Raw genomic sequence first — 25110 nt, forward strand, 5'->3', positions numbered from 1 at the left:
TGAAAATAGTTGTTTGTCCTTGATTCATGAGTCTGCCTCAATGAAAGTATCTTGAGCATCTGACTTCATTGTTTCAATGACGTTTAGAAAATAAATTCACTTACAATAGATATATGGATACTTTTGGGTTTACAACATCAACATGCTGACATCAAACCTTTTGTTTGACATTTCAACAATACACCTTGATATTGCAGTAGTCCTATTTAAAGTGTGTATTTGACCAGCAAACACAGTGAGAGCTAGCTCTGCATTTGTGATAACAGTACTGACCCTTTATCTCTTCACAGGGTCACAGGCAAACACACACAAAAGACTGGCAAAGACCACAGAAACACTTTTTTCATTCAATTTATTTTGTTAGTTAAATTTCTATAGCAGGTGAGGGAACATAACGGTCACGCGAGGGTTTTCTTGAGCATAGTTTTCAGAAGTCACAGTGTTTTAGACATGGACAAGAACATTTTTTCTTTAAAAAATGACAACAGAGAAGAAAGGGCCAAGAGGAACTGTAAAAACAAGGTGTAACACATTCCTACACACCTTCTCCTTCATGGTCCTCCAACTGCCCCCTTTGCTCCACAAAAAAAAAGAAAAAAAAAGAAAAAGGCCTCTGCTCTAAAGTGTTGTCCAACCCCTCCCTCCCATAACCCCCCCCCCATCCAAAAATGCAAACAAAACAACAAAACAAAAACAAACTCAGCAACAAATAGATATATTTATATATAATATATATTTACTCTTTAAAAATAGAACTTCAGTCTAGATACTAACATCTGTACAAACTACAAAAATAAATTTTTAATATAAATAATTTATATGGCATGACATTAACAATTTTTTTGAAATAAACTACAAACTAATGCAGGAGCTCCCCCCTCAACCCCCCTCACTATAAACTCCTCGCCAAGGTCTGACAACACCTCCTGGCTGTCTACGGTCTGATCGAACTGTAAATGGTCCTTTGCCCGTTTTGCTGACTTATTCACAACTGCACAGTAGCTACTTAACTCTTCTTTCATATTTACAAAAGAAACCAAAGCTGCCACTTAAAAAATTACATGAAAAAAAAAAATAGATTGGCAAGTTTTTCCCTGCAATTTAACCTGGCAGTGATGAGACCAATACTGAACAAGAACAACAGAAACTTTGTAAAGCAAATTAATTGAAAGAAGAATGTGGCATATATGAGGTTTGTATTAAAAAGAAGAGTGAGACATTAGAAAGTGAGTCAGAGCAGGTCGAAGCATTAGACAGACTGAACCAGTTTACATAATGCATTAATTGCACAGGGTCTCAACAACGTGAACGTGTTACAACCCTGAAGCAGCCAGCAAAGAAAAAAGAAGAAAATAATAATAAAATAAAATCACTCCCTTTGCATCGGATTTTATAATTCCCTTTCAAAATAACACAAGAAGGTGAACAACACTTTTGCAATAAAGTGACAAATGTGAACTTCACCCACTGTAGAGCTTACAAAAACTGCAGAAGAAAAAAAAAAATCTTATCACAGCTCCTTCAAGTAGTTTCAAACTGCAGAGGACATTGGGACACCCAGACAAAGATTTAACATGAAATGTGAAATATGGATTAGATGTGACCCAGCCAACATGTTGACAAACCGATCACATTTAAAAATATTCCCACAGATGGACAGGTGACGGTGATAACTGACATCAATCTACTAGGTCTTCTGGACAAACATTCTGTGTCTGGACGAGACAGAGACGCAACAGGTAAAACATTTTTTCTCTAAAGCATGAACGTAATACTGAGCTCTGAATGCTGTATTAACAAGGATAACGGGACATACTGAAGGCACGGTGGTTACTACTGTTAGGAAAACAGTAACTGCTGTGTAATTCTCTGCTTTTCTTTTTTTTTTTTTTTTACAGTGCACACTGTGACAGAGAATATCTATACTCAAAATACAAAAGAGAGTGTTTCAGAGGCAGAATATCTCACAGTATAATACTGTGAGATGGTTACAAAGTATATTGACTTAAGCAAGAGGGAGAAGAGGAGGGTACTGCATTTTTTAAGGCAAATCACTTAAAATTATTTTGAAGTGTAGCAGCAAAAAAAAAACAACAAAAAAAAGAAAAGAAAATATAACAATACAAATAGAAATAAAACACTGACCATGTATGTTCAATAGCCTAATATCTTAATAACATCTCACTTTTTGTGGACACTTTTTACATATAGCACATTTCTTATTCTATACACTGTGAGGGGACAAAAAAAATCAACCACCCCACAAAAAAAATAATCTTTTACATCTGAACTTTTACACAAGAGTATACCCAAGTTATACAGTACTCTTTTAAATAGCTTCCCTCTTTTTTTAGTATTAAAATATATACTCATAGATTTATATAATTCTTAAAACAAGTCAGTTTTTTTCTTAATATGTCCTTGAAATAAATCCTCTCCTTTTTTTGTGTGTGAAGTCTATGTACAGTTGAGAGTTCAAGATGTGATGTGGCGCCATGCAGGCGTCAAGGTGCTCTGGGAAGCAGCCAGGGACCCGAAGGGAGAAGGCACAGCATGTGAGAGAGTCTAGCAATCTTTGGCTGCCTGGATCCTCAACCCACCTGCAGCAGACAAACGCAGAGGAGAGAAAAGAATTAGACATTGCTTAACTGGGATCAAACAAAGAGAAATGAAGGTTAGAACAACTAGAAACTGTGTGATATCATTTAAAGACTACATGTATTTCTTGTTTTGTTGTTAGGTTAAATGTGGGTTTGCAGTGTGTGTGTTTAGAAGTTTACAAGTCAGGTTAAATACAAGATTGACTGACTCACCTTGTGTCTTGCTGAGCTGATGCTCTGTCTGGCACTGTGTTGCTTCCAAGTCCTGGATCTCTAGAGAGTCTCTCTTACATGAAGAAAAGTTTGTTTTGTCACTACAAGTCCTCTTAGCAGCCTCAAAACAGTCCGACTCACTGTCCGTGTCAAAACCTTCATGCATGTAGCCTTGGTACGCCGCCCCTGGCAAGGTGGGATGTACAGCCACCGTCACAGAGGCGGTGGCTGTAACCATGGTAACAGGTCCCCCAGTTGAGCTTTGTTGCGTCGGCAGTGCGGAGGTGCTATTGCTATAGCTAGGCCCTTTAGTCCTGTTTGGCTGAGGCCCTCTGCCATTCTGAAGCCTGGGGCCGCTTTGACAAGTCCTCCCAGGGAAGTGAGCTCTGTCGCTGGGTAAGTGTTGACTGGGCTGAGCCTGGAGCCTGTGGAGGCCCTGCTGCTGCTCCCGCTTGTTTCCATCCCAGCATGTAACCTGGGAGCTGAGGCTGTGTGAAGATTCATTTAACGGTTCTATCCTCCCACCGGTGCCTGCAGAATTTTCTTTGAATGGCTTCACCACCTATAACAAACACATTTTCATAAATTACTTTGAGAAAAACATAATATTTGAAGATCACTCGATCATACAGGAGGGGTTCCTATCTTATCTGTGTGCGTACCGTGAGCTTGGGGAAGCTGGGGTTCTTGCTGGCTTCCAGCAGTATGTGAGATGTAGTAGGGGGAACGTTGGTGTGCGATGCTATGTATGCGCTCCGGTCACAGTACTTGTAATCCTCTTCCCCGATCCCTGACGTGGTGGTCATCTCAGAGTAATATTCAGAGTCTGACGACTCCGAAAATGCTTGTTGACGAGATGACCGCGGGTTGTGGTGGCCCGTGTAGTACCCATGATGGGTCATGGGTGGGGGAAGTGGAGGTTCGGGGGAAGGCGTGGGCAGGCGGCTGGCGTTATCAACCGGGGTGACCTCAGCTGGAGGCCCCATCATGGAAAGGAGGACTGGCAGGAGAACTAAACCATTCAGCATCCCCAACACAGTCAGGATGGCCAACACAGCAAAGAAATACCTGAAGGAGAGAAAGATGAGGGATGTTAGTTTGACCTTGAACCTAAGAAAGTCACAATTAGCACTAGATAGAGATTCAAACTAGAATGTTGTGATCTCTCTGTTCCTAAAGTTTAATTTATTTTTCAATTTGGTTAAAATTCAGATGGATCAGAAAAACTTGTGACACTTTTACACAAAGTGGGAAACATTTAAAATTTGGCATACATCTTTATGCAATTTTGTGTTTTTGTTTTTATGGTCAAGAACATACATACACGCATGCGTGTGCATGATTCCAAAAACACACACATAGTTGGCACATGAGGAAGGGAAGTAGCTCAGGGGAAGAAGTCAGGGAAAGCCCACTGTTTGTGTATCAAAGGCACGGGGGGTGCAAATCTGATTCCCCGCTCAGTCCAACTAAAACATGCTTTGATGCCTCCACTGCTGCTGCTACAAGACTTTCTCTCGCTCTGTTTTTCACTCACACTGTGTGCGTATGTGTGTGTGTGTGTGTTTTTTTTTTTCTTTTTTGTGTGTGTCTGCGTGCATCTCAGCGGAGCTCTGAGGAGGCCAGGGGTGGAGGCAGGCCACAAGAAAGAGCTCCCCAAGAAAATTAGAGAGGACTCCACTTAAACACTAACAGAAAGCAGAAAGAGAGAGACAGTGAGATGCTAACCACTAGCCAGACTTAAAGAGGTAAAAGAAAGAGGGAGGGAAAAAAAATGATTGTTGGAATGAAGAAAAAAAAGCAAACAAGGACAGGGATAAAAGCTGCGGAGTGCTCTGGAAACATGCTTCTCTCCTCTGAATGGACGACTACTACAGTTATTACAACTACTTCACTTGACAAAAGGTCATTCTTTCTTTCTTTCAGTTCATGGCCTGCGTGTTGGGTGTTATTTCACTGCACTTATCCTCTCTCCGCTCTCTCTGACATGTTTCCCCCTTTTCTTTTTAACCGCTGTCCTTGTTTTCCTCCTTTATCAGAGGCATAATGCATGTCATCCTAACCAGATTTGACAAAACACTTCAGGGAGATATTTTCAATTTCTTGCTGTCTGCTCAAACCATGACCGTCTTTAAACCACACACAGATATTGAATTGGCGTGCTTGATTGAATTAGAGCACGTTCGCAAGCGGGAGCTGAAATCACAAACAGGTCATCTCTGTTTTCATGGCACAGCGCTAGACTCCATTTTTGAGCTCTCTTGCTTATTTTACACAAAGCTACTCTTCAACTTCTTTACATGCTGGAAAAAAAAAACAAGAGAAGAGTGAGACAGAAAGCAAGAGAGTGAGACTTTGGTGGGACCTCCAACAGTGTCTCACTGTTAGGAATTCTGTTGTTTATATAAACTGTAATCTTTTCCATTCGTTGTCAGGGCCTGGGGAGTCGTGTGTGTGTGTGTGTGAGAAACAGAGCGTAAGTGTTTACATGCCTGTACATATGTGCATTTTTCCTTGTGTGTGTCTGTGCGTGTGTGCACGCATGTGTGGCCCGCATGTGTGTGCACGCATGCTACGTAAGTGTACGTGTGTGTGTGTGTGTGAGAGAGAGGACTCTGGGCAGAGCTGAATTAGGCTTGCTGTTTATTCAGCGCATTACAAGGCCAGGAGATGTTTACAGCAGTATATTTATGCTACTCCCCAGCTAGTCAGCTCTGGCTTGCCCCATTCACCCGACCACAGCTACAGCTACAGCTAAACAAGACCTCCAACAGAGATACTAGACCCCTCTGTCTCTTTCTCACCCCGTCCTCTGAAAATGTTCTCTCTCACAAACATGGGAGAAAAGAAGAAAAACAAGATGCTGAAAATACTCTCTAGGATTCCCTTAATCCCAATCCAAGTTCCTATTAGTTTTTTTTTCTCTGCTCCTACATATTTACGCCTCTTTATCTTTCCAGGAGCCGTTCATCTAACATCCATCTACCCACCCATCAGGACTTCATATCCTTGCAAAGAAGCCACCCTCAGAGTTCTTCTCCTTCTCCTTCTCTCTCTCTCTCTCTGCGTCTGTCTCTGTTTCTGCAGAAAAACTGTGCTTTTTATGTCATGGAGGCCTGTTGCAGTCTGTGAGCTCAAGGTTGTGGTTTCGGGTTTGGGCCGAGACCACATTCGGCTGAAAAACATCGAGCTATTCGCCTTTTTTTCCACTCTGACCATGAAACAGTGGTAGAAAACATGCACACACATATACATACTTACAAAGTTTACTCTTGCGCGTGCCCATACACACACACACACACTGACTCACACACAGAGGAGTGATGTCTGTTGGTGGGCTACACACCATCTGACTGGCTGACCAGTTCAAATTTAGCTCCACTTTTTATTACGGCACCTAACACTGAAGGAGAGAATGCCAAACGGGTGATAGGAATTTTTACAGATTCCCTCTTGTGTGTTTGTGTATGCGTCCATGTGAAAGAATCAGTGAGAACGTGTGAGAGAGAGACACCACCCAGTGGGTAGCAGAACACTTCCATGTTTACGAGCAGCTGCTACACACCCTTGATGTTTTCCCCATTTGTTGTGCTCTGAGGTTGGGGAGACGGATGTGTGTTTGGCCAGAGTGACAGAACCAGGTGCATATTTGTCACTCTGTGTGTGTGCGGGTGTGTGTGTGCATAAATAGGGGTATAACATTTCCACCTGCATGCATCCCTGACCCCCCACAAGGCTTCCTCCTGTCCCCTCTGTCCCCAAGTGAGGCTAGACAACTGACTCCACACACACAGACACACCAATGGAGTAAAACCAAAACACTGCTTCTCGTTAAGGTAACATATGGGCTGTGGAGGGTGTAGACACCACTGCTGCCAAAGTGAACACTGTCACTCTCTCACACATAAGAACAAGGTCAGCACAACTTGGCAATTGCAGACATACACACTTACACATACAAACAGATGTACATACATACAGCTTCTCACCTCATGATGAAGTCAAACTCTGACCCTGCCAGCATGAGAACGCCCAGCAGCGTGGAGATCGCTCCATCAACCACCGGGGCAAACATGTGCTCCAGAGCCACTGCCGAGCGCTTGTTTCTGTTGCCAATCGCTGTCAGGAAGCCCTGTGGCGGAGGGGTGGTGGGGGTGGGGAAGAGAAATGAGTTGGAAATCTTGCCGATCACACAAAAGTTGTGCTTGCGGTGAAGCTTGGCACGCTTCAGAATTCCTGCCTTTGGTTTTGTTGGGGATAGCTACGCTACACTATAAGACAGTACACTGTGCTAGAGAGCTGCCAGCGTGAACCAGGAAGCCAAAAGTTTCCTAGTAAATCTTTAATCACACTTATTTTACCTTAATCGCTTTCCATTTCAGGCATGAAGCCACATGAGACTGTGATTTGCACTTTGAAACAACTAAAAATGTTTGCAAAATGAAGCCTATTGCTTTTATGAAATAGCTGTTTCAAATCCTTGTACATAGCAAAAGTGCATTCAATCTATAATCAAATGTAATTCTTCCCTGGGGTATGCAAATCCACATAAAGCTGGTAGTACACTTGTGACTTTCAATCATATTAATTCTAATGTGGTCACATGTAAGTGTATAATAGGCATTCCACAGTCAAACCAGAAGCTTCAGGTTTCAAGTAAAGTAGGTGTTTAACTGTGAGTGCTCAGTCCCTCTAACAGTTAATCCATGTGTGTGCTCTTGCAGTGAGTGTGCTGGCTCACCAGTGCAATGTGAACAGTGAACTCCACGCCAATGCCCACAGAGGCAATCAGGATGACAACGGGGATGGCGCTCAGCTTGATGCCAATCAGACCCATGATGCCAAACAACTCCACCGTCATCATGGCCAAGATAAACACCTAAAGAGAAGACATGGAAAAAAGGAGAGTTACCAGGTGAACCGCTTTTGACAGCAGGAAGGTGAGGAAGTGAGCAAGTAAAACAATTAAAAAAATAATAATAAAGGCATATGAACAATAAAAGTGAGTATGTCTGTGTTGAGTGAATGAGTTGAGCCCATTTGCCGCTTCACCCCACACAATCTTTGACCCTGTGCTCAGGATCTCAACCACATGGCATCAAATTACTCACCCTTAGGCTATAACCCCCCTCCCCTTTCCTTATCGTACTCTCCTTCCTTCTTTGAGGAGGCTGAAATGATTGACAGCGCCTGAGACAACAGAGTGTGGGCGCTCTGTCACTCCTACCACACCAAGCTCAGACACATACTCTTGTTTTTCAGAAGATAGCAGCCTGCAATGCTTATTTTATTGTTTCCGGCATTTTAATACAACATCTTAGTAATGCAGTGTTTGAGTCTACTAATGTCTTAATAGTAAACGTGTGATGTTACTGTAAACCACAATACAAACAGCAACAACGAGTCTTAGAAAACAAGGAGGAAAAAACGGTTCCCGGCCAAGAGGAGCTTTTGATCCCAGCAGGGACTACGAGCTGGGCTACGGTTAAATTGGAAATGATAAAAGCTGTTTTACTGCTCGACCACATACGGGCTGAGTGAAACCCTCACAGGCAGGCTGATGCTTGGAAACCATACATGCATGTAGCTGTGCCTCTCTGTGTGTCTGAGGAGATTGGGCTGTGTTGCTGTCTCAATCAGTGCTGCTAGGGACCGCTACTTAAATTAAACACATTCCAGATGAAACTGGCACTGTTGTTGTGCTACACTTCGGCCCCCCCAGTGGTCAGGGATATGTGGATTTGTGTATGTGTGTGAGAGTCTGGGGGGCCCTTAAGGACCACCGGTCCCACCAGCTTGTGTGTGAAATGTTTTCCAAACACTGCACACTCAGACTGTCTCTGTCTCTGTCTCTTTCTCTTTCTCTTTCTCTTTCTCTCTCTCTCTCTCTCTCTCTCTCTCTCTCTCTCTCTCTCTCTCTCTCTCTCTCTCTCTCTCTCTCTCTCTCTCTCACACACACACACACACACACACACACACACACACACACACACACACACACACACACACACACACACACACACACACACATACACATATATCCCTGATGGATGGGTTTAGCAGGCCAAGGTCGCAACTGGGCAGATCTGTCCTGTCCCCAAGTCTCTCCCTCTCCCTCTGACAAAAGCGGTGAGGGAGCTGGAGGTAGAGGCTTCAGGAGGGCAAAGCCTTTCTTGCTCCTTTGCATTTCCTTTTCTAAGGCCGGCCCAGCCTACATTAGAATGACAAAGGTCCCCGTGTGTGTTTGTGAGTGTGTGCGCACTGGCCCTCCACAGAGAAAAAGGGGCCCCCTAGACAGCGTTATTGAGCTGTGCTGAGAAGGGTGAGAAGAAAGTGAGAGGAAGAAGAGGAGAGGGAGGAAGGGGGTAATGATGTTGTTGAGGTAGGATGAGGAAGAAAAGGTGAGACAGAATTAGGCGAAAATGGAAAAAGAGGGGCAATAAGAGGGATGAGGAAGAGTGGGACATGGTGGCTTACAATGATGCCGGCGGTCCAGGGGTTGAGCAGGAGAACCGCGCAGACCAGGAAGGTGCAGGCTAGCACCACGCTGATCGACAGCAGGAACCAGTGCCTGAGGCCAATGTACTGCTCCCAGAATAAGAAAGGGTATCCGTTAGGGTAGTTGAACACACCCTTGCGGCTAAACTCGTCACAAATGGCCCGCACACTCTCGATGGCCTCCACAAAGTCGCTAGCCTGGCGAAGGCCATTCAGGTAGAAGGGAAACTGGGCAAACTCCAGGGGCTCTGCAGCCGGGACTGTAAGAGAGGACGAGATATGAGATCTTTTCATGTTCATACTACAAGTCTTTTTCAGGTGTTTCCACTCTGGTCAAAATCATGTGTTAAAGATGAGACACATACTGCGCAGATTCTCCCCCGTAGTGTCATACTTGTCGTGAATCCACTCTCTGGGATGGGGGTAGAAGTTGGCCTGGGAGGCAGCGTAGCCTAAAGGATCATTACTGACCCAAACTGTCAGGTAAATGTAAAACACCTCCGGGGGGATCAGACCCTCTGCATCTACCAGCCGACGAGACGTCAACTAGAGAAAAATGATTCCAGTTTTGTCAGACTGAACGTTAAAAAGACGGCTGATAATGTTGTCATCCACATCCACAATTTTTTTCTTTGCAGCTCTTGGACATACCTGGCTGTAGTTAAAAGGCTCTTTCTTGGAGCCAGTCTGGATGAGGAGCTTATAGGCCAGAGCTCCGTCCTCTGTGCCATTACGATAGCTGTCAGCGGTAATCCTGCCTGCCTGCCAGTCAGCATCAAAAGCAGCCTGAAGACCTGTGCAAGAGGTAAAACACACACAGAAGAGAAAGGATTATTGTGGTTGTCACTTATAAATATCCTGATTTCTATTATCATGAAATTATAGGTGTTTTACTGCATGTCTGCCTATGTTGGCAGTGATGCTGACAGTATCAAATATCATTTCTTTTTCCGTCATTCTTTTTTTTTTTTTTTTTTGCAGCTGGCTCTGATTGACCTGTTAGCTATTACTTCCTGCTGACTGGGCCTCTGACACGTCCTAGCCTGAGGACACACACACATGCAAAGATAACCTATGACCCCAACCCGTCTACTGCACCACTCCTCAGTCCAGGTGGATGGGGGTGAGCTCTGAACTTTCACTCACCCTTCGCACATTCTCACCCCTGCACACACACCCACTCACTCCTGTCCTTAGTAAAAAGCACACCTGAAAAAACCTGTTTCACCCTCCACCGGATTCTGATATCATCATCAAAAACTCTCAGGGGGAAAGAGAGTAAGTCATTGCATGACTCGTTCAAAAAAAAAAAGAAAAAAAGAAAAAAGAAAAACATTACTCGGCTTGAATTCTTACCTCTGAGCCAGTCATGGAAGTAGTGCAGCCACATGCGGGGCAGTTTGTTGTCGCTGTCTCTGACCACGTATCTGACAGAGTTAAAAGCGTTGTGCAGCTGAATCAGCAGCCTCTGTGACCGAGCGTAATCAAATCCATCCATGGTCACCAGGTACATGTTGTAGAAGGAGAAGTACTTAAACTGGGCGTCGATGAAATCATACTCCTTCGTGTCGCGTGGCACGATGTCGGTCAGGTAGAGGCCGTCGTGCACCATGGTGGTCCCATACAGACTGAGGCCCAGGAGGCCCAGGAAGAGGACCACCACAATGGCTTTGCTTTTCGGCTTGAGGAGCAGAGGGGCGTATTTCTCCCTGGCGAAGCTTGACAGGTTCCAGTGAAGGAAAGGGAGTGGGACGCACTTCTTTCCTGATCTGGAGTCCTCCACCTGGGCTAGGAGGTCCCGTGTGGAGCTGGAGGTAGGGGTGAAGAGCTGGGAGCCGTAGGGGTCTGGCACTGAGGTGGTGGTGGGGGAAGGTGTAATGGCTAGAAGAAAGAAGTACAAACAGCAAATTATTTTGGCATCATGATTTATTTAAAATACTGACTTTAAAGAAGAACTTGGCCAAAAAAAAAAAAAAAAAAGCTTAATATATTTTTATTCACCTTGACCCTGGGTAGTGGGGCAGAGGATGATGGAAGGTGGGCTGGTGGAGATTTGTGAGGTAGGAGGTAGAATCGTAACAATATGCTGTCCTGCTGCGTCGCACTGAGTGAACGCCTGCACCGTGGTGGTGATTTGGGTGCTGGTAGTGATCGTGGACCCCGCGGCATACTGGTGCGTGTGCGCTGTTGCGGTTGTCGGCGTGGGCGGCTGCTCTCCGGTGTCCGACAGCTCGTGTGGAGAGAGGTGGATGACGCGGTCAGAGCAGGGGCTGTACAGGCAGCAGAGGACGTCCAACCGCTTGTCCTCGCGCCGGTGGAGGTCCAAACTGAGGATGGCGGGGAAGATGAGCAGCACCATGGCGAAGTTAAACACGACCACAATGGCCGCCTAGGGAGAGAAATACATGCAGAGAAAAAGAGAAAAACAAAGTGAGAAGAGACAGAGAACACTATGTGAAATTACAGGCACCCTACGCCAGCTGGGGAGAGTCAGGGCTCCATTTTTTTAGTGTCTCGGAGCACAACCCAGAAAGTAAAGAAAAAGCCTTACTCTAAATCACCAGCCAGGAATACTAAGCGAGCCAGGAGGGGAGAGGGAGAGAGAGACAGAGAGAGAGAGAGAGAGAAGAAAGAAAAGAGTGCCAGAAAGAAAGAAATACTAGAAAGAATGAGAGAAAGAAGAAGGGGAATATATATATTTATATTTTATATATATATATATATATATATATATATATATATATATATATATATATATATATATATATATATATATATATATATATATATATATATATATATATATATATGCTGCGAGCCTGAGCGAAACCATCACCCTTCATCACCACCACCACCTCCCCACTCACTCCAGCCCCTGAAGCTGACATTCTAACTGGCTGTGGTTTCCAGTGTGCATAAGTCCATGTGTGTGTATTTGAGTGTGCACTTGTGTCTTTGGGACCACCCACAGTTAGTCACAGATCAGAGCAAACCGCCTTGAAGGGGCCAGTGATATACTGATCCACTCCTCCCTCCCTCTCCCTCTCGTTCTCTCTCTGTCTGCTTCTCTCAGTCTGTTCATCATTCTCTTTGCTCTGATTATTCCACGTTACACACATGTACACACACACAAACACATGCACACACATTTATGGATGTATACAGACACACGTGAAAACACACACACAAACAAAAAAGTTGGCCTGGTAGGTGCAGCGGCTATAAAACTGGGAACAAAGGCTTTCCTTGCTCTGAATAAATGTCACCTCTCTTAAGTTATCTCTTTCATTTTCAAAGGAGCCTCAGGCCTCTCGGTGTGCGATTGTGCGTATGCGTTTATGTCTGTGCACATGCGTGTGAAAGTGTGTGTGTGTGTGTGTGTGCAAAACATACCTGCAAAGAGAAAGCTCGCAAGGCAGGGATGGGTACAAGAGCAGCCATAAAGAATGCAATCATGTTGTTGATGGAAGTCAGAGCCACACTGGTGCCGGTGCGACGCAAACAGTCTCCTGTCCGCTCCTTCAAAACAAAACACAGGCACGAGTCAGACAGAGGAGGAGGGGAGAGGAGAGGAGAGGGAAGGAGTGGAGAAGTAAGAGGACTCTTAAAGGTACCTTGAAAGGGATGTTACTTCCAGCTTCTGTGAAGGAGTGAGCCAACAGAAACATATCATCCACACCAATTCCTAGTGCCAGGAAGGGAAGCACCTGGGATGGGAAAAACATCAATGGAGAACAAAGGGTCAGCATGAACATTTGAAGTGTGTGACACCAAAATCTGGGCTCTAAATCAAAATTCAGACCAAAAATGACCAAAAAATGACCAGGAAGATTTACAACCAAAAAAAATCCTCTTAAACAACATATTGTATGAAGTTTCCTTTGTGTTGTACCTGTGTGGTGGCAGCATTGAAGGACAGGCCGAGCAGGGAGCAGAGACCCAGTCCTGCAGCCACTGACAGGGCCACCAACAGCACCCCGGCCAGCCCCACAGCCCCCTGGGACTTAGCACAGTCCCACCTTAGCATGGTCACACAGGCATACGCAAGCTAAAGAGAAGACATCCGAATTAAATATTAGTTAATTCACATCAACTCTCTTTAATTAACTCACTAATCTGACTTAAATCAGTCAATATGCTCACCATGAGCAGGTATCCTCCGGCCACCCTGATGACGCTGACATCAGAAAAGGATTTCATGATGTCGTTGAGGGTGGTGGTGGAGAAAGCATGGATGGACTGGCTGGAGTTAGCTGGGATACTCTGATGGACCACCTGAGGGATGCAATTTAGTCGGTCATTAAGCTGTAGAAAATACCTCAGTTGCCAAAAATCAGCACGCCAGCTGCTACAAATGTAAAATTCAATTCACTGAAGATGAGAAATACACTAGAATCTGTATTCTGCTCCATATTACCTTCAGAATTTATAATTTGATCGTCAAAAGAAAGATGTTGAAAACCCCAGATTTACAGTTAGTTACAGTAAGTGCCTTAGTGAGGCTGAGCTGCTGAATATGACAAAGACTTTTTTATTCTTTCACATGAAGATACACCATCCTACACTCACAGTCCTGTACCACCAATGCTACCCCAAGCCTCTCCATATTTTAGGGCCCTAAAAGAAAAGGAGAATGATCCCTGTCCCCTTTGAAACATGTGTGTGAAAGTGTATGTGTGTTTCTCATGTGCTAGCATGTGTGTATGACAACTGAGGAGTAATGAGCACAGATGCCAGAGGTTGTGAGGCCAAAGGTGAAAGGGATGGGATCGCATGGCTCAGGAGGCTGCTCTCTCTCCTCTCTGAATGGCCCCAGAGCTCCCAAGAGCTATTTACCTGCTTGCATTTCATCATCATTCGCTATCTCCAACAGATCTGTGCTTGTTCTTTAATGTGTCAGGAAGAAGTATGGTGTCTCTCTCACTTCAAGTTTCAGTTTGTTTCCTTTCCTCCCTTCCACATGTCCCTCACTTCCCTCCCTCCCTCCCTCCCTCCCGCCTTACCCTCATGGTGGGTGTCAGCTATCACAGCAACAGCTTGTTCCTATAACTAGGGCTCTGACAGAGAGAGAGATGATTGACCTACAACACACACACACAAATACCAATACCTACTGCCCTGCAATTCGCTTTACAAGGGAGCTGAAGACTGATGGAATTCAGACACAGTAGAATGAGTCCCATGCAGTGTGTGTGTGTGTGTGTGTGTGTGTGTGTGTGTATACCAAAGCAAAACCACACTCCTCATTTTTCTCATCCTCTTTCCATTTCTTCATGGTGGGTTGAAGTGCATGCAATCGAATGTACATGAAATGTGTGTGTGTGTATGTCCGCACCTCCACAAACTTCCTCTGCCAGGACTCGAGGATAGCGGTAGCCTTTTCCTCATTCCAGTTGATGTCATGGATCTCATAGTCATCTTTAAAGTGTTCGTACAGCTGCTTAGGACTCATCAACAGGAACATGGTTTGGAGAGCCTCCGCGCTGCAAAACACACAAATGTAAGCTTAGGACACATCAGAGATGTCAGACTAGTCTTTTAAACATGGTTTATTGCATGCTGAACTGAGTTGAAACCTCAACTGCATCATCCATCTCACAACTAGCTCATTAAAAATCATCCTGTTTGACTGTTTAAATGTTCGTGGTTTCCCTAACCCTTGTTCTCATTGGAGCGCACCACTCGGTGAATGGCTAAAAGCAGGTGCCGTTTCTTCTAGGATTTGTCAGCCTGTTTGTCTGCCAATGTAAACAGCCAAAAGCAGGTGTTATCTAGTCTGTCTGTTTGCTGGTTTCCAGGCTGCGATCCCAGATGTCCTCAGGTTTACTTGGCACCGGCACAGTGAGCAGCAGTGCTGCTCAAAATATGAAAGAAATGATCATAAATCACATCCAAGAGTAAGTGTGGCTCTTACAGATGGTACTGGAATCCTCTTTCACTCGAGGCTCAGCCTGGCCTGTGTGGGTCATGATCTGGGCTCTGACCCATTGGCCATGCTTTTAAATCCAGTTGAAGTTGATAGGAAAAAACAAAACTCTGGAGAACGTCTAATTAAGAGACTTGTGTCAGCTTTAGAAAAATGAGTTTGACTGTTTTTTCCCCACTTCTACTTCTTCTTCGTCTTTGGTTGCTTATACAACAAATGTGTAGCAGGGTGGGGGGGCTTTATGCGGCTGTCAATCATCTTTAATTGGCCTATCTTTGACTAGGTTCATGCAGGAAACCGATCCTTCTCGGTACGAGGCATTCCTAGCATGTGTCTGGTGGGTCATTAGGGGTTACGCAGATTCCACAGTCACGGTGGCTCACAGGCTGATGGGCGGACTGACTCCCTGCTCAGCTGGCAGTGATGCCCCCCCGTTTCCTATTACATCTTCCGGTAAGAGCAAACCTATAACGTACTGTACAAAAACACCTGAAACTGCAGGGTCTAATCTTCCTTTACACGCCTTAATAAACACACACCTCAGCAGAGTATCCTGGCCATTTTTGACACGCCCTCCCAGGATCAGCTCCTCCTGCCAGTGCATGAACTTCCGGCTGAAACCATGGCAACCACCCTGGAGACCCTTAGCAACGTCAGGACTCTGAATGAATGGAAGGCAGAGAGAAAAAGACAAAAATATGTTATGTGTATTTGTAGTTCTGAGTCTCGCTTTCTTTATTTCCTTGAAGCTGCTGTGTAAATAATGGCTGAAGTTGTATTCTTTTGTGTGAGCTTACCTCTCCTTTCTCCTTGTTGGGTGCACTAAGAGGGCAGTCGGGGTCTGAGGGGTCTAGACAAGACCTGTTCATGTAGGCATGGCCCACCTACCGAGATAAACAACATTACAAAAATCTTAGTATATGGAAGTATTGAAGTAGGTGAGTAAGCAAGTAACTGTTCATGAGTATGAGTCTTTCATTCAGTAAATATGTCAGTGTGTAGTTTAGTGACCCACCTGGGCTTTGTCCAACATCTCCTTAAATCCTTCCAGCGAAGTGAACTGACTCAGTTCCTCCATCAGCTTCATTGGATCTAGGTTCATCCACTGGATATCTGGCATACCCCTGGAGAGCAAAGACGCACTTATGACTTGATAACTTGAAGAAGAAACTGTAAAAGACCTTTTATGACTTTGTGCCTGCAAGGCAACATGGCTTTGCATTCCTACTAATGTTTCATTTGAGCAGGAAAACTGAGTTCGGTTTAATTCCTGCTCTCTCGTAGTGCTGGGCTACACAAGAGGCAAGCTGCAGATACAGGATAAAAAAGCGTTTATTATCCTGTTTCACGCTGCCACAATGCCCAGGGAAAAGGCAGGGTGGCTGCCTGCTCGCTTCCATTCCTCAATGTCCTGCACCGAGTCATAACAATTACCTCTGCCTCCCGAACATCTTGATAAGGAGGGAGGGAAGGGGAGAGGCAGAGTGGATGGAAGGGAGGGAAATAGGTGAGGGATGGCAGAAGAAGTAAAAGGGGGGACTTTAACACCATTTGCTGTATGATGTTCACAGACGAACCTATTTTTGAACTTCACCTGTACTGCCTCCTCCCTCTTCACAGGATAAATTTATCATTTTGCTCCATATTACCATCAACAAATCTCCTCTACACACCTAAAATTAACCATTTTTCATGCTTGCTGATGGGAATAATGGGAATAATGGAATAATGGGAATAATGTATATCTACATTTGCCACTACTTTGAGACCTTTAAGCACTGTATCCCAAAGAAAGCAAGTAAGAAAGAGAAGAAATGAAAGAATCTCAAAGTATCTCAACTCTGGACTCAATCTCCCTCCAATAAGTCATGAGGAGAGCTCCTCTCCTGTTCCCACATACCAGGGTCCCTTTTTCTGCTGCTCGCAAAGACACACTCCTTTATCAGCTAGTTTTTGCTTGAGTGAACCGGATCTGGGCCCTTTTGTTTTTTCATAGATTGCTGCTCTTTGTTCTCCGAAGTTTTCCCAATCTGCCTCTCTCCCTCTTCCCCTTTCTCTCTCTCCATCACTTTTTTTTTTTTTGCATTTAAAACCAGGGCTGAAGTGAAGTGGAGGCTGACTACAGGAACACGGGCCTCAGTGACCACAAGTTCCACTTAATAGCACGTTAAAAAAACAAGTAAAAAACAATTAATAAATAACAGCAGATGTTGAGCACTTTGTGTGATTTACAGGAATACTTAGAGGACGTGTGAATCATCAAAGAACCCTTCTGTCTCTCCATCGCTGTGCGTTCACACAAGCCAACTGGGAGATGCAAAGGATGGGAAACTTGTGTTTGTTTCTGTATGTGCTGGCTTGTCATGCAACATACTGCTGTCAGCTCTAGACAGAAATATAAACAAATAATCTGTGTGCAAAGAAACATCTGCTATGATCTAAACTATCTTTTATAAACTACGGACTCAATTGAAATATCACTGCTGACGAGAAAAAAAAAAACTCTTTTTCAGTGACTCAATTTCTCAAGAGAACTTCGTCCCCCAAAAGAAGGAGAAGAAAAAAAACCTTGAATCTGCAAATGCCCAAATACGCCCAGACTCCACTGTTAACTGTCTTGTAGCCTCTCTCTGTCTTTCTCGGGGGACTTGAGGCTTGAATACTGCCCATTTTATTTGTTGGACAACTTGGGAGCTGGGAGCCCGGGGCATTACCATGAGAATGCCGAGTGTTAGCCGTGAGCTGACAAAGCCGACCCCCCTCCCTCCTCCGGGGCCCCTGCACTGATGGACACTCACTCGTAAACTGAAAGAATGCTTACCATTGTCTGACCCAAAGGGCTCCCCTGCCACCACCACCACCACCTCCGCCGCCGCCTCCCCGCCCTCCGTTCTACCAACCCACCATCCAGTTGCTGCTGCAGCCATCTCTTCTCTCTCCATCCCTCCCTCGCTCACTGCATCTCTCCCTCACTTTCTCTCTTTGAATTTCTCTGTCAGGACACCCCCCTCCAGTCCCTCTCTGGGCCCTAAAAGAACTCTATTACTGACCGCCGCTGTCAGTCACAGCACCCACTGACAGACTACTGAAAGCCCAACTGTATGTCTCCATCTAGCATGTGTTAAAAGTTACGGACGCCTCCAAAAGCTCTAGTCTACAACGCAAGTCAGATGGAAGCAATGACAGCAAAGGGAGAGCCAAGGCTTTCTATGAAATGTTTTAATATGCAAAAAAAATGGCTCAAATATTCCAAGACTTACGGTAAATAGGCGGAGCCTCCCTGTAGTTTGGCCCCTTCCCAAAAACAGTCCAATGGGGTGATTATCATACAGGGGAAAAGCTTGTCAATCATCTGGGATCAGGAAATAGAAAGGAAGCATGATTAAACACCACAAATCACTGGAAAATATGAATAAATTGGAAAAAAAAGTTTGTTCCTTAGTGAACTCACCCTTTCGATCATGACATTTTCTATAATAGGGACTCCTGATTTATAACATATTTTGTTAAGATCCCACGATCTACGAGAAAGAAAATGCATTTTCATTTACAATTTTTTATTGACAAAAACAAGCCCAACCAGAAGAAAATTATTCACACAGAATCTCCGTGGTCTGCTTACTTTCCAAACAGCGACACCTGAACCTTGCTGGCAGACAGAGCAGCTTCCATGTGAACCAGCAAAGCCTCCTGGGTTAGAATATTGGTGCCCTCTTCTTTGGGGGTCTGGATGAGCATCTGTGAGGTAAATACTGACTCCTCTCCCTGCTTCTCCCTGGTGTAGCGAAGCTCCGTGCTCACCCGACTGCCAGCTAGAAAACAAAGAAAAAACAATAAATTGATACAGAATTCATGACGTATATAGATAGACAGATCCTGTGTACATTAGCACAGATTTTTCTTTACCGCACATACAAAGACACACACATACACACATTGGGATCATATAACAAAGTGTCTTGCGTGCATACATATGCACACGCACTAACACAAGAACACACACATACATCGACCAACGCCCTTGGCCCTCGCCAGTGTTGGTTTTGAAGGCACTTCACACAAGCCAGCGTCTGGCCAAGAGAAATGAGTAATACAGCTTCTCATTGGCTCCTTCTGTGAAACAGATGTGCCCTGTTAGTTAGGAAACCAGTGCTCTGATGCCCCGGAAACCCCTATACCACTCTGCTCAGGGCAGCAGATATGGACAAAGACATTTCCAATACAGGAACGTGACATGACGAAGAACCGATGAACTCTTCTTCCTTTTTCTATCTTATGTCCATCTGTGAGGCAGCTCGGGTGACAAATTTAAGCGGACATTAATTACTAAATGAAAACAAAGAGAAGAGAAGGAGACAAAGTAAGGTAAACAGATTCACAGAAAGAGAAATATGAACGTCAGAGGTGGTGATGAACAGAAAAGAGATGGCAAAAAAAAAAACTGAGAGAGAGAGAGAGAGAGAGGGAGCTATGTTGTGCTGTGTGGTAGACTCCAGCCCCCTAATTACAGAAGGTTGCCCTGAAAAGAGTTTGCCAGCCGGGGGGATCTGTGCCTGTGCCAAGTGGACATGAAACATGCCGCGCTGGATCACAGAGGGCCCGTCTGCCCCTCTTGCTGTCCCACTACATGACAACCCCAGAGAGAGAAAGAGAGGGAGGGAAGGGGAGAGAGGGGGGGAGGAGGGGGAAGTTTGGAAACAAGGGCTACCTCCTTCTTAATTCTAACTCTTGTCACTCTTTTACTCACTTTCACTGCACTACACTGCACTCAATCCTTTTTTTAGGATTTTAGCATCTATTTCTCTTCTCCTCTTCATACTGTCCATAGACCCTGCCTCTATCTCTCTCTCTCTGTCTCTCTCTTTCTTTCTTTCACTCTTTCCCTCACGCTCTCTGCACCTCCCCCAGCCTGGAGCAGGCTCCTATAATTGATGGGGAGAAAAGAAAAAACAAACTATTGAGCCTACGCCGTGAAAGTGTGAGATCAGGTTAGAACTCTGGGCCTCGGAAACACACTCCAATATTTCTAGGCTTTGCTTTAATTACCTACACAGGGGCTTGAGAATATCAGGTCACCTTGTGTATTTGCAGTCACGGGTGTCTTTTCTTTTTTTTTTTTTTTTTTTTTTTTTTTTAAATGTCTGGTTCAGTGCATCCTAAAAGAAAATACCTCAAAATGGAGACATGGTCTTGTTGCGTATTCTTTGCACATCTGGTCCTAGAAATTTTTTAAAGTTGAGAAGTATTTACAAAGCTTTTATTCCAAGGGAGCCACAACAAAAAGATGTAGAATAAGTAATTTCCTCAAGACTTTTGGAGACTCTTGTGGTTGAGAAAATTAAGTAAACGCTTTTCAAAAAGAGTACTGGTTCTCTGAGTTTATTTGACTTTTATTAAACCGTTTTCACACTGCCAAGAACATATACGAAGTGATGAGGCTTGATGTAAGCACAGTCCTTGGACATGCAGTACAGTTCCCCATGACTCCAGTTTCAGTTTCCTTGGCACACAGATTTCCAATCAAAAAAGGCTACTACAAAATGGAACCCTTTCCGTTCACTGACTTTTTTGACATCTGTTAAACCTTTTTTGACATTTCGTATGTTAACCTCTGCAGCGTGGGGTTTTGATCCCAACAGGAACTGGGTGGCTCGGAGAGACTCTGGCTCTGTAATTACAGGCCTCCTGAAGTAAATTATAGCTATTTGTGTCTCGTTCCTCCCATCTGGACCACCCAGGCAGCCAGTCCTCTCTCTTCTCTCTCTTTCTCGCCTTCTCTCCTCAACCCCTGTTCCGGCCCCAACCACCCAACTTTGAGCTTCGCAGCTTCTCTGCTCACTTTAGCTCTACTCATTTCACCACTCACTCCAGAAGGAACCTTTCTTTTCTTATCTGTCTTTTTTTCTATCTCCTGGTTTCTCTTCTCCTTTTTCTCTCTCTTTCGCATTTTCTACTTCATTCTCTTTGTCACTCTTTTTCAGTCCCCCCCTACCCTCTCCCTTCACTCAGCCTGCGCTCCACACAGCCTTAAAGAGACAGTTCCCGGAAATTTTCCCACCCTGGGAAGAAAGCGCCTTTGAGTGTGGGGTTTTAACACCCCAGTGGCTGGTAATTTTATTACATGAGCAATTTTGTAACATGAAATATTAGTCCATGTCTGGCAACACGATCAAACATGGAAAAAAGAAATGATCACAACTGTCTAAATCACATCTACAGTTCTTTCATTGGTTGTTTCTGAGAAACTCGACCACCGTCTTACAAATTTTAGCAAACAACTTGACTCTGTTGGGTGAAACATATGAATTCATTTACTAGCTTCACCACGAAAAGCACTTTCACAACAGTTACGACATTGGGAAAGTGAAAAGCAAGCAAAAAAATGTCATAACAAGCCCTGACATGGTTTCATGACTGTGGGTGTACAAATATAATGTTTGCGTGTGTGTGTGCGGGCGTATGTGTGTGTGTGCACCGGTGTAAAAACTGGACCCTGTCTGCATCAACCTCAGTCATTTCCTCCCCACCTGACCCTTCCATTCCCAAAAGCTGAACACCCAGAATCCCCTAACTTGGTGAAATATGTGCGGCTTCTCACATCTGGCTTCTAGGACGGAGCCAAGGCCACCTTCACTGTGTTTCAAATTTATTCTATTCTATTCTGTTCTATTCTGTCTTCGTGGCTTACAGGCCTAGTCCCAGTTCCAGGCCATGCTAGGTCAGACCAGGCCACCTTCAAAGTTCAGTGTGGTAGATTAGCTGGATTAGGGGGCCTCTGAAAGGCCCCATGCTGTTATGGAGGAAGACCCAAGACCCAAGAGGGCTGTAAGTGACATATATGCTGTTACCTGCTATGTTGCGTTGGAAATGACCTTTTCCTGATTTACACCGCATAACAACACAAGAAGAAATGTACCGCAGATTTCTACACAGAACCTCCATTGATAAAAGATAGATTTAGGGGAAAAAAAGAGTTCTGGCCACCATAAAGTAGCAACAATACAAAAAAAGACAGAATACTTTCCCTTGGCTGCCATCTTCCATACATCATTTACTTTTTCTCTCAACCCTTTTTTTTTTTCCATAGTGTCCAACAGAGGTCCTTTATTTCTTTTGATTTTCAGCTAAGGAGCCAAATGAGAAATATATTCTCTTGGCCTGGTACCCAGCATCACAAAAAAACACCTCTTGCTTCTTTTGTCACATGTGGACCCACCAGAATCAGGACTGTACCCTACTTTGGGTCCTCAGCCCCGGCCCTGCCCTGTGGCATTCCCTAGCCAGGGCACCCCCAGCAGATGGGCTGTTCCTCCATACAATCCTTCAGTACAGCAGCTCCAGACTGAATGCAGACCCTTTTGTCATTCAACCCTTCAATTTCTTTCAGATGTTACCCAACAAACAGCAGAATAAAATAAAGAGGGAACGTTTTTTTTCACAACAAAAGCAAATGGACCAAAACTTTCCCAGCCTGTAAAACAATGCCGGAGTTGGCTGTGGGAGGGTGAGGCTGGGGGCAAGAAAGAGAAGCTGGCACTTTGCTATCTTACCTATAGAAATACAACGTGTGCGTGTGTGTGTTTGTCTTCACACGCACGCTGTATCTGTTCATCAATCCTCAAAGACAGCTGTATCATTTTAGAAGGAGAAAAAAAAACTAATCAATGTGTGACCACAAGAAAACAAAAAGATCACTTTCAATCTGTTAAAATCCAGCAGTTCCCACCATGATAGAAAAAAACAACCACCCTGAGCTCACACCCTAAAAACAGTATAAAACTGCAAAAACAACATGAAAAATCAGTTTCACTTACATTCTATTCAGATGTGCCAGTGGTGTTAGCCACCACACATAAATTTCCACCAGGGTTGGCATTTAGGCACTTTCTATTTCCATATGTATAGGCTTGCCTCTGCTAATTATGCTAATCATGGGCAGTGTTGGCCACTGTGAAAAATAGTCACATTAGACACTCCACTGACCGCTAATACTGCTTAATGTGTGGTTGAAACATACATTCATCCCTGCCTGAAAGGCAAAATTTTTCCACGTTGCTGGTCTCATTCAGACGAGAAATGAATTTATTGAGCCCAAGAACCATTTCTTTTTTCCCTCCCAAGTACCAAGAAAATGTTCAGTCTCTCTCCATCTCCCTCTCCCTTTACTTTTTATACTTTCATAGTGTGAAGACAGAGGCAAATGGTGCAAACTCTAAGGTGACTGGTGTCGCTTTATTTCGCATAGACCAAAGACAAAGGTTGCTCTTCAGCAGGGAAAGAAAGGGTGCCACACTATATTGATTGAGTTTTCATTATCCCGTTTTCGGCTGCATTGCAGCCTTTCAGGATGTTGCATTCAATGTGGCAAAGAGTCTGACAGTCCAGTGCCCTTTTTATAGAAGCTCTGGCAGCAAAATAACAGTATAAAGGTATATTATCACTGTAAATGTGGCTGCGTTGAAATCAAGTCTAACATGATGAATATTTTTTAGAATAATAAAACTGCCTCTTCAAAAACACAGGTAGAGAGCGGTTTGTGTGTTTCCTGTACCTTGGAAGCAAAAGCCATGTGCCTGTCATATGCACATGTATCTATAGCTGCTCAATGTGTGTTTATTTGTTGGGGGGTGGTCTTGGTCAGACTGTTGAAGAGTGTGTGTGTGTTGGGAGGGGGGGGGTGCTGAGAAAGGGGATGGAATGAGGGAGACTTGGATTGAAGGATGGAGGGAAGGGGGATGAAATAAACATTTAGAAGTGACCCAGGTTGACTCTGGTCTTGTTTGTTCTCTCTACCAGTGAGGTCCTGGGCCCTGAGCGCTGGGAGTTTATTTATCTAGCTGGGGCACCACCGCGCACTATTCACCTCCAATAATGCCTCATAGAGCTCCCTTTCTGTGTCTGAACTGGGGCGCTGTGTGCGCTCCGATGAATTATAGCATTTACCTGCTGTGCCGCTCTGAGGTTTGTTTAGAGAAACTGCTCCAAACATCGAAATGCCCACGTGTGCATTCGCCCGTTTGCGCAAACTCAGGGGTGTTTTCTCTCATCCGGACTCTTTTAGTGTCTCCTCATATCTGCAAAAGATCTTGTCTGATTTCATTGCTAGCTGGCTAAGCTAGCACTTCAGCCTCTATGCATTCATGCTATGTGGACTGTGCATGTACCTCCCCCTTTCCTATCCTCTTTCTACAAGCCTCTTTATTGGACATGTGGTGCGCCTGCTATCTGGATAGAACCTGTCTCACTGCACTCATATTTGGACAGCTTGAGTCTGTGTACATGTCTGTCATGCATCACCCAAACTCTGCCAAGAAGGATGAGTTTAGTTAATGTAAGAGTAAACACCACCACTTTAACATGAAGGCCATTTCTTTCCTCTCTTTCTCACACAAGCTTTTCAAGTGGGTCTTTATGTGGGGGACTAATCTGAGCTGAAAAAGTCTTGCTATTTAATGTGTGACTTCAAACAATTATCCAAACACACTGCAAAAAGAAAACTCTGGTTTCACAGGTTTTACTTAAAACTTCAAGCTTAAGCAAACAACTTCTCTATCATGAAACGACTCCCTCCCATGGCCCTTTATGGTGAAAGCAAGACATGCATGAGACACTCTCACATTTGATGTTTGTTCAAGTGAGACAGGCAAAAACACAAGCACAAAAAAAAAAAAAAGTGTCAGCTAGCCATAAACCTTCCACCCTGTTCCTGCTCCAACCCCCCGAGTGTCTCCTCTCATCCGTCTCTTCTTCCTGCACCTCTTTTTACGATCTCTCTCTTTTCTGCTCCTGGACAGTACAGGCTGGGTCACACGTTGCCCAGCTCACACCAACTTTCACACTCTCAGAGATGGGCAGGATACATAAGCAGAAACA

The 25110-nt window shown here is 44.5% G+C and overlaps 1 protein-coding gene across 1 annotated transcript in view; it reads right to left on the reverse strand.

The window, feature by feature from the left end:
* Positions 1 to 712: 712 nt before the first annotated feature.
* Positions 713 to 25110, reverse strand: part of ptch2 (patched 2) — a 29590-nt gene continuing 5192 nt past the window's right edge. Inside the window, exons 3-23 of the mRNA XM_041055631.1 lie at positions 18860 to 19049; positions 18689 to 18758; positions 18498 to 18589; positions 16253 to 16361; positions 16035 to 16121; positions 15777 to 15898; positions 14647 to 14794; positions 13455 to 13586; positions 13204 to 13359; positions 12926 to 13018; positions 12705 to 12830; positions 11313 to 11700; positions 10668 to 11192; positions 9963 to 10105; positions 9677 to 9857; positions 9291 to 9571; positions 7555 to 7692; positions 6803 to 6945; positions 3476 to 3881; positions 2814 to 3375; positions 713 to 2600 (exon numbers count right to left, since the gene is read on the reverse strand). Of these exons, the coding sequence (XP_040911565.1) occupies positions 2566 to 2600; positions 2814 to 3375; positions 3476 to 3881; positions 6803 to 6945; positions 7555 to 7692; positions 9291 to 9571; positions 9677 to 9857; positions 9963 to 10105; positions 10668 to 11192; positions 11313 to 11700; positions 12705 to 12830; positions 12926 to 13018; positions 13204 to 13359; positions 13455 to 13586; positions 14647 to 14794; positions 15777 to 15898; positions 16035 to 16121; positions 16253 to 16361; positions 18498 to 18589; positions 18689 to 18758; positions 18860 to 19049 (4127 nt within the window). The 3' untranslated portion in view covers positions 713 to 2565. The remainder of the gene's footprint in view (positions 2601 to 2813; positions 3376 to 3475; positions 3882 to 6802; positions 6946 to 7554; positions 7693 to 9290; positions 9572 to 9676; positions 9858 to 9962; positions 10106 to 10667; positions 11193 to 11312; positions 11701 to 12704; positions 12831 to 12925; positions 13019 to 13203; positions 13360 to 13454; positions 13587 to 14646; positions 14795 to 15776; positions 15899 to 16034; positions 16122 to 16252; positions 16362 to 18497; positions 18590 to 18688; positions 18759 to 18859; positions 19050 to 25110) is intronic.

The sequence above is a fragment of the Toxotes jaculatrix genome, chromosome 14, assembly GCF_017976425.1.
Source record: "Toxotes jaculatrix isolate fToxJac2 chromosome 14, fToxJac2.pri, whole genome shotgun sequence".
NCBI classification, from domain to species: domain Eukaryota; kingdom Metazoa; phylum Chordata; class Actinopteri; family Toxotidae; genus Toxotes; species Toxotes jaculatrix.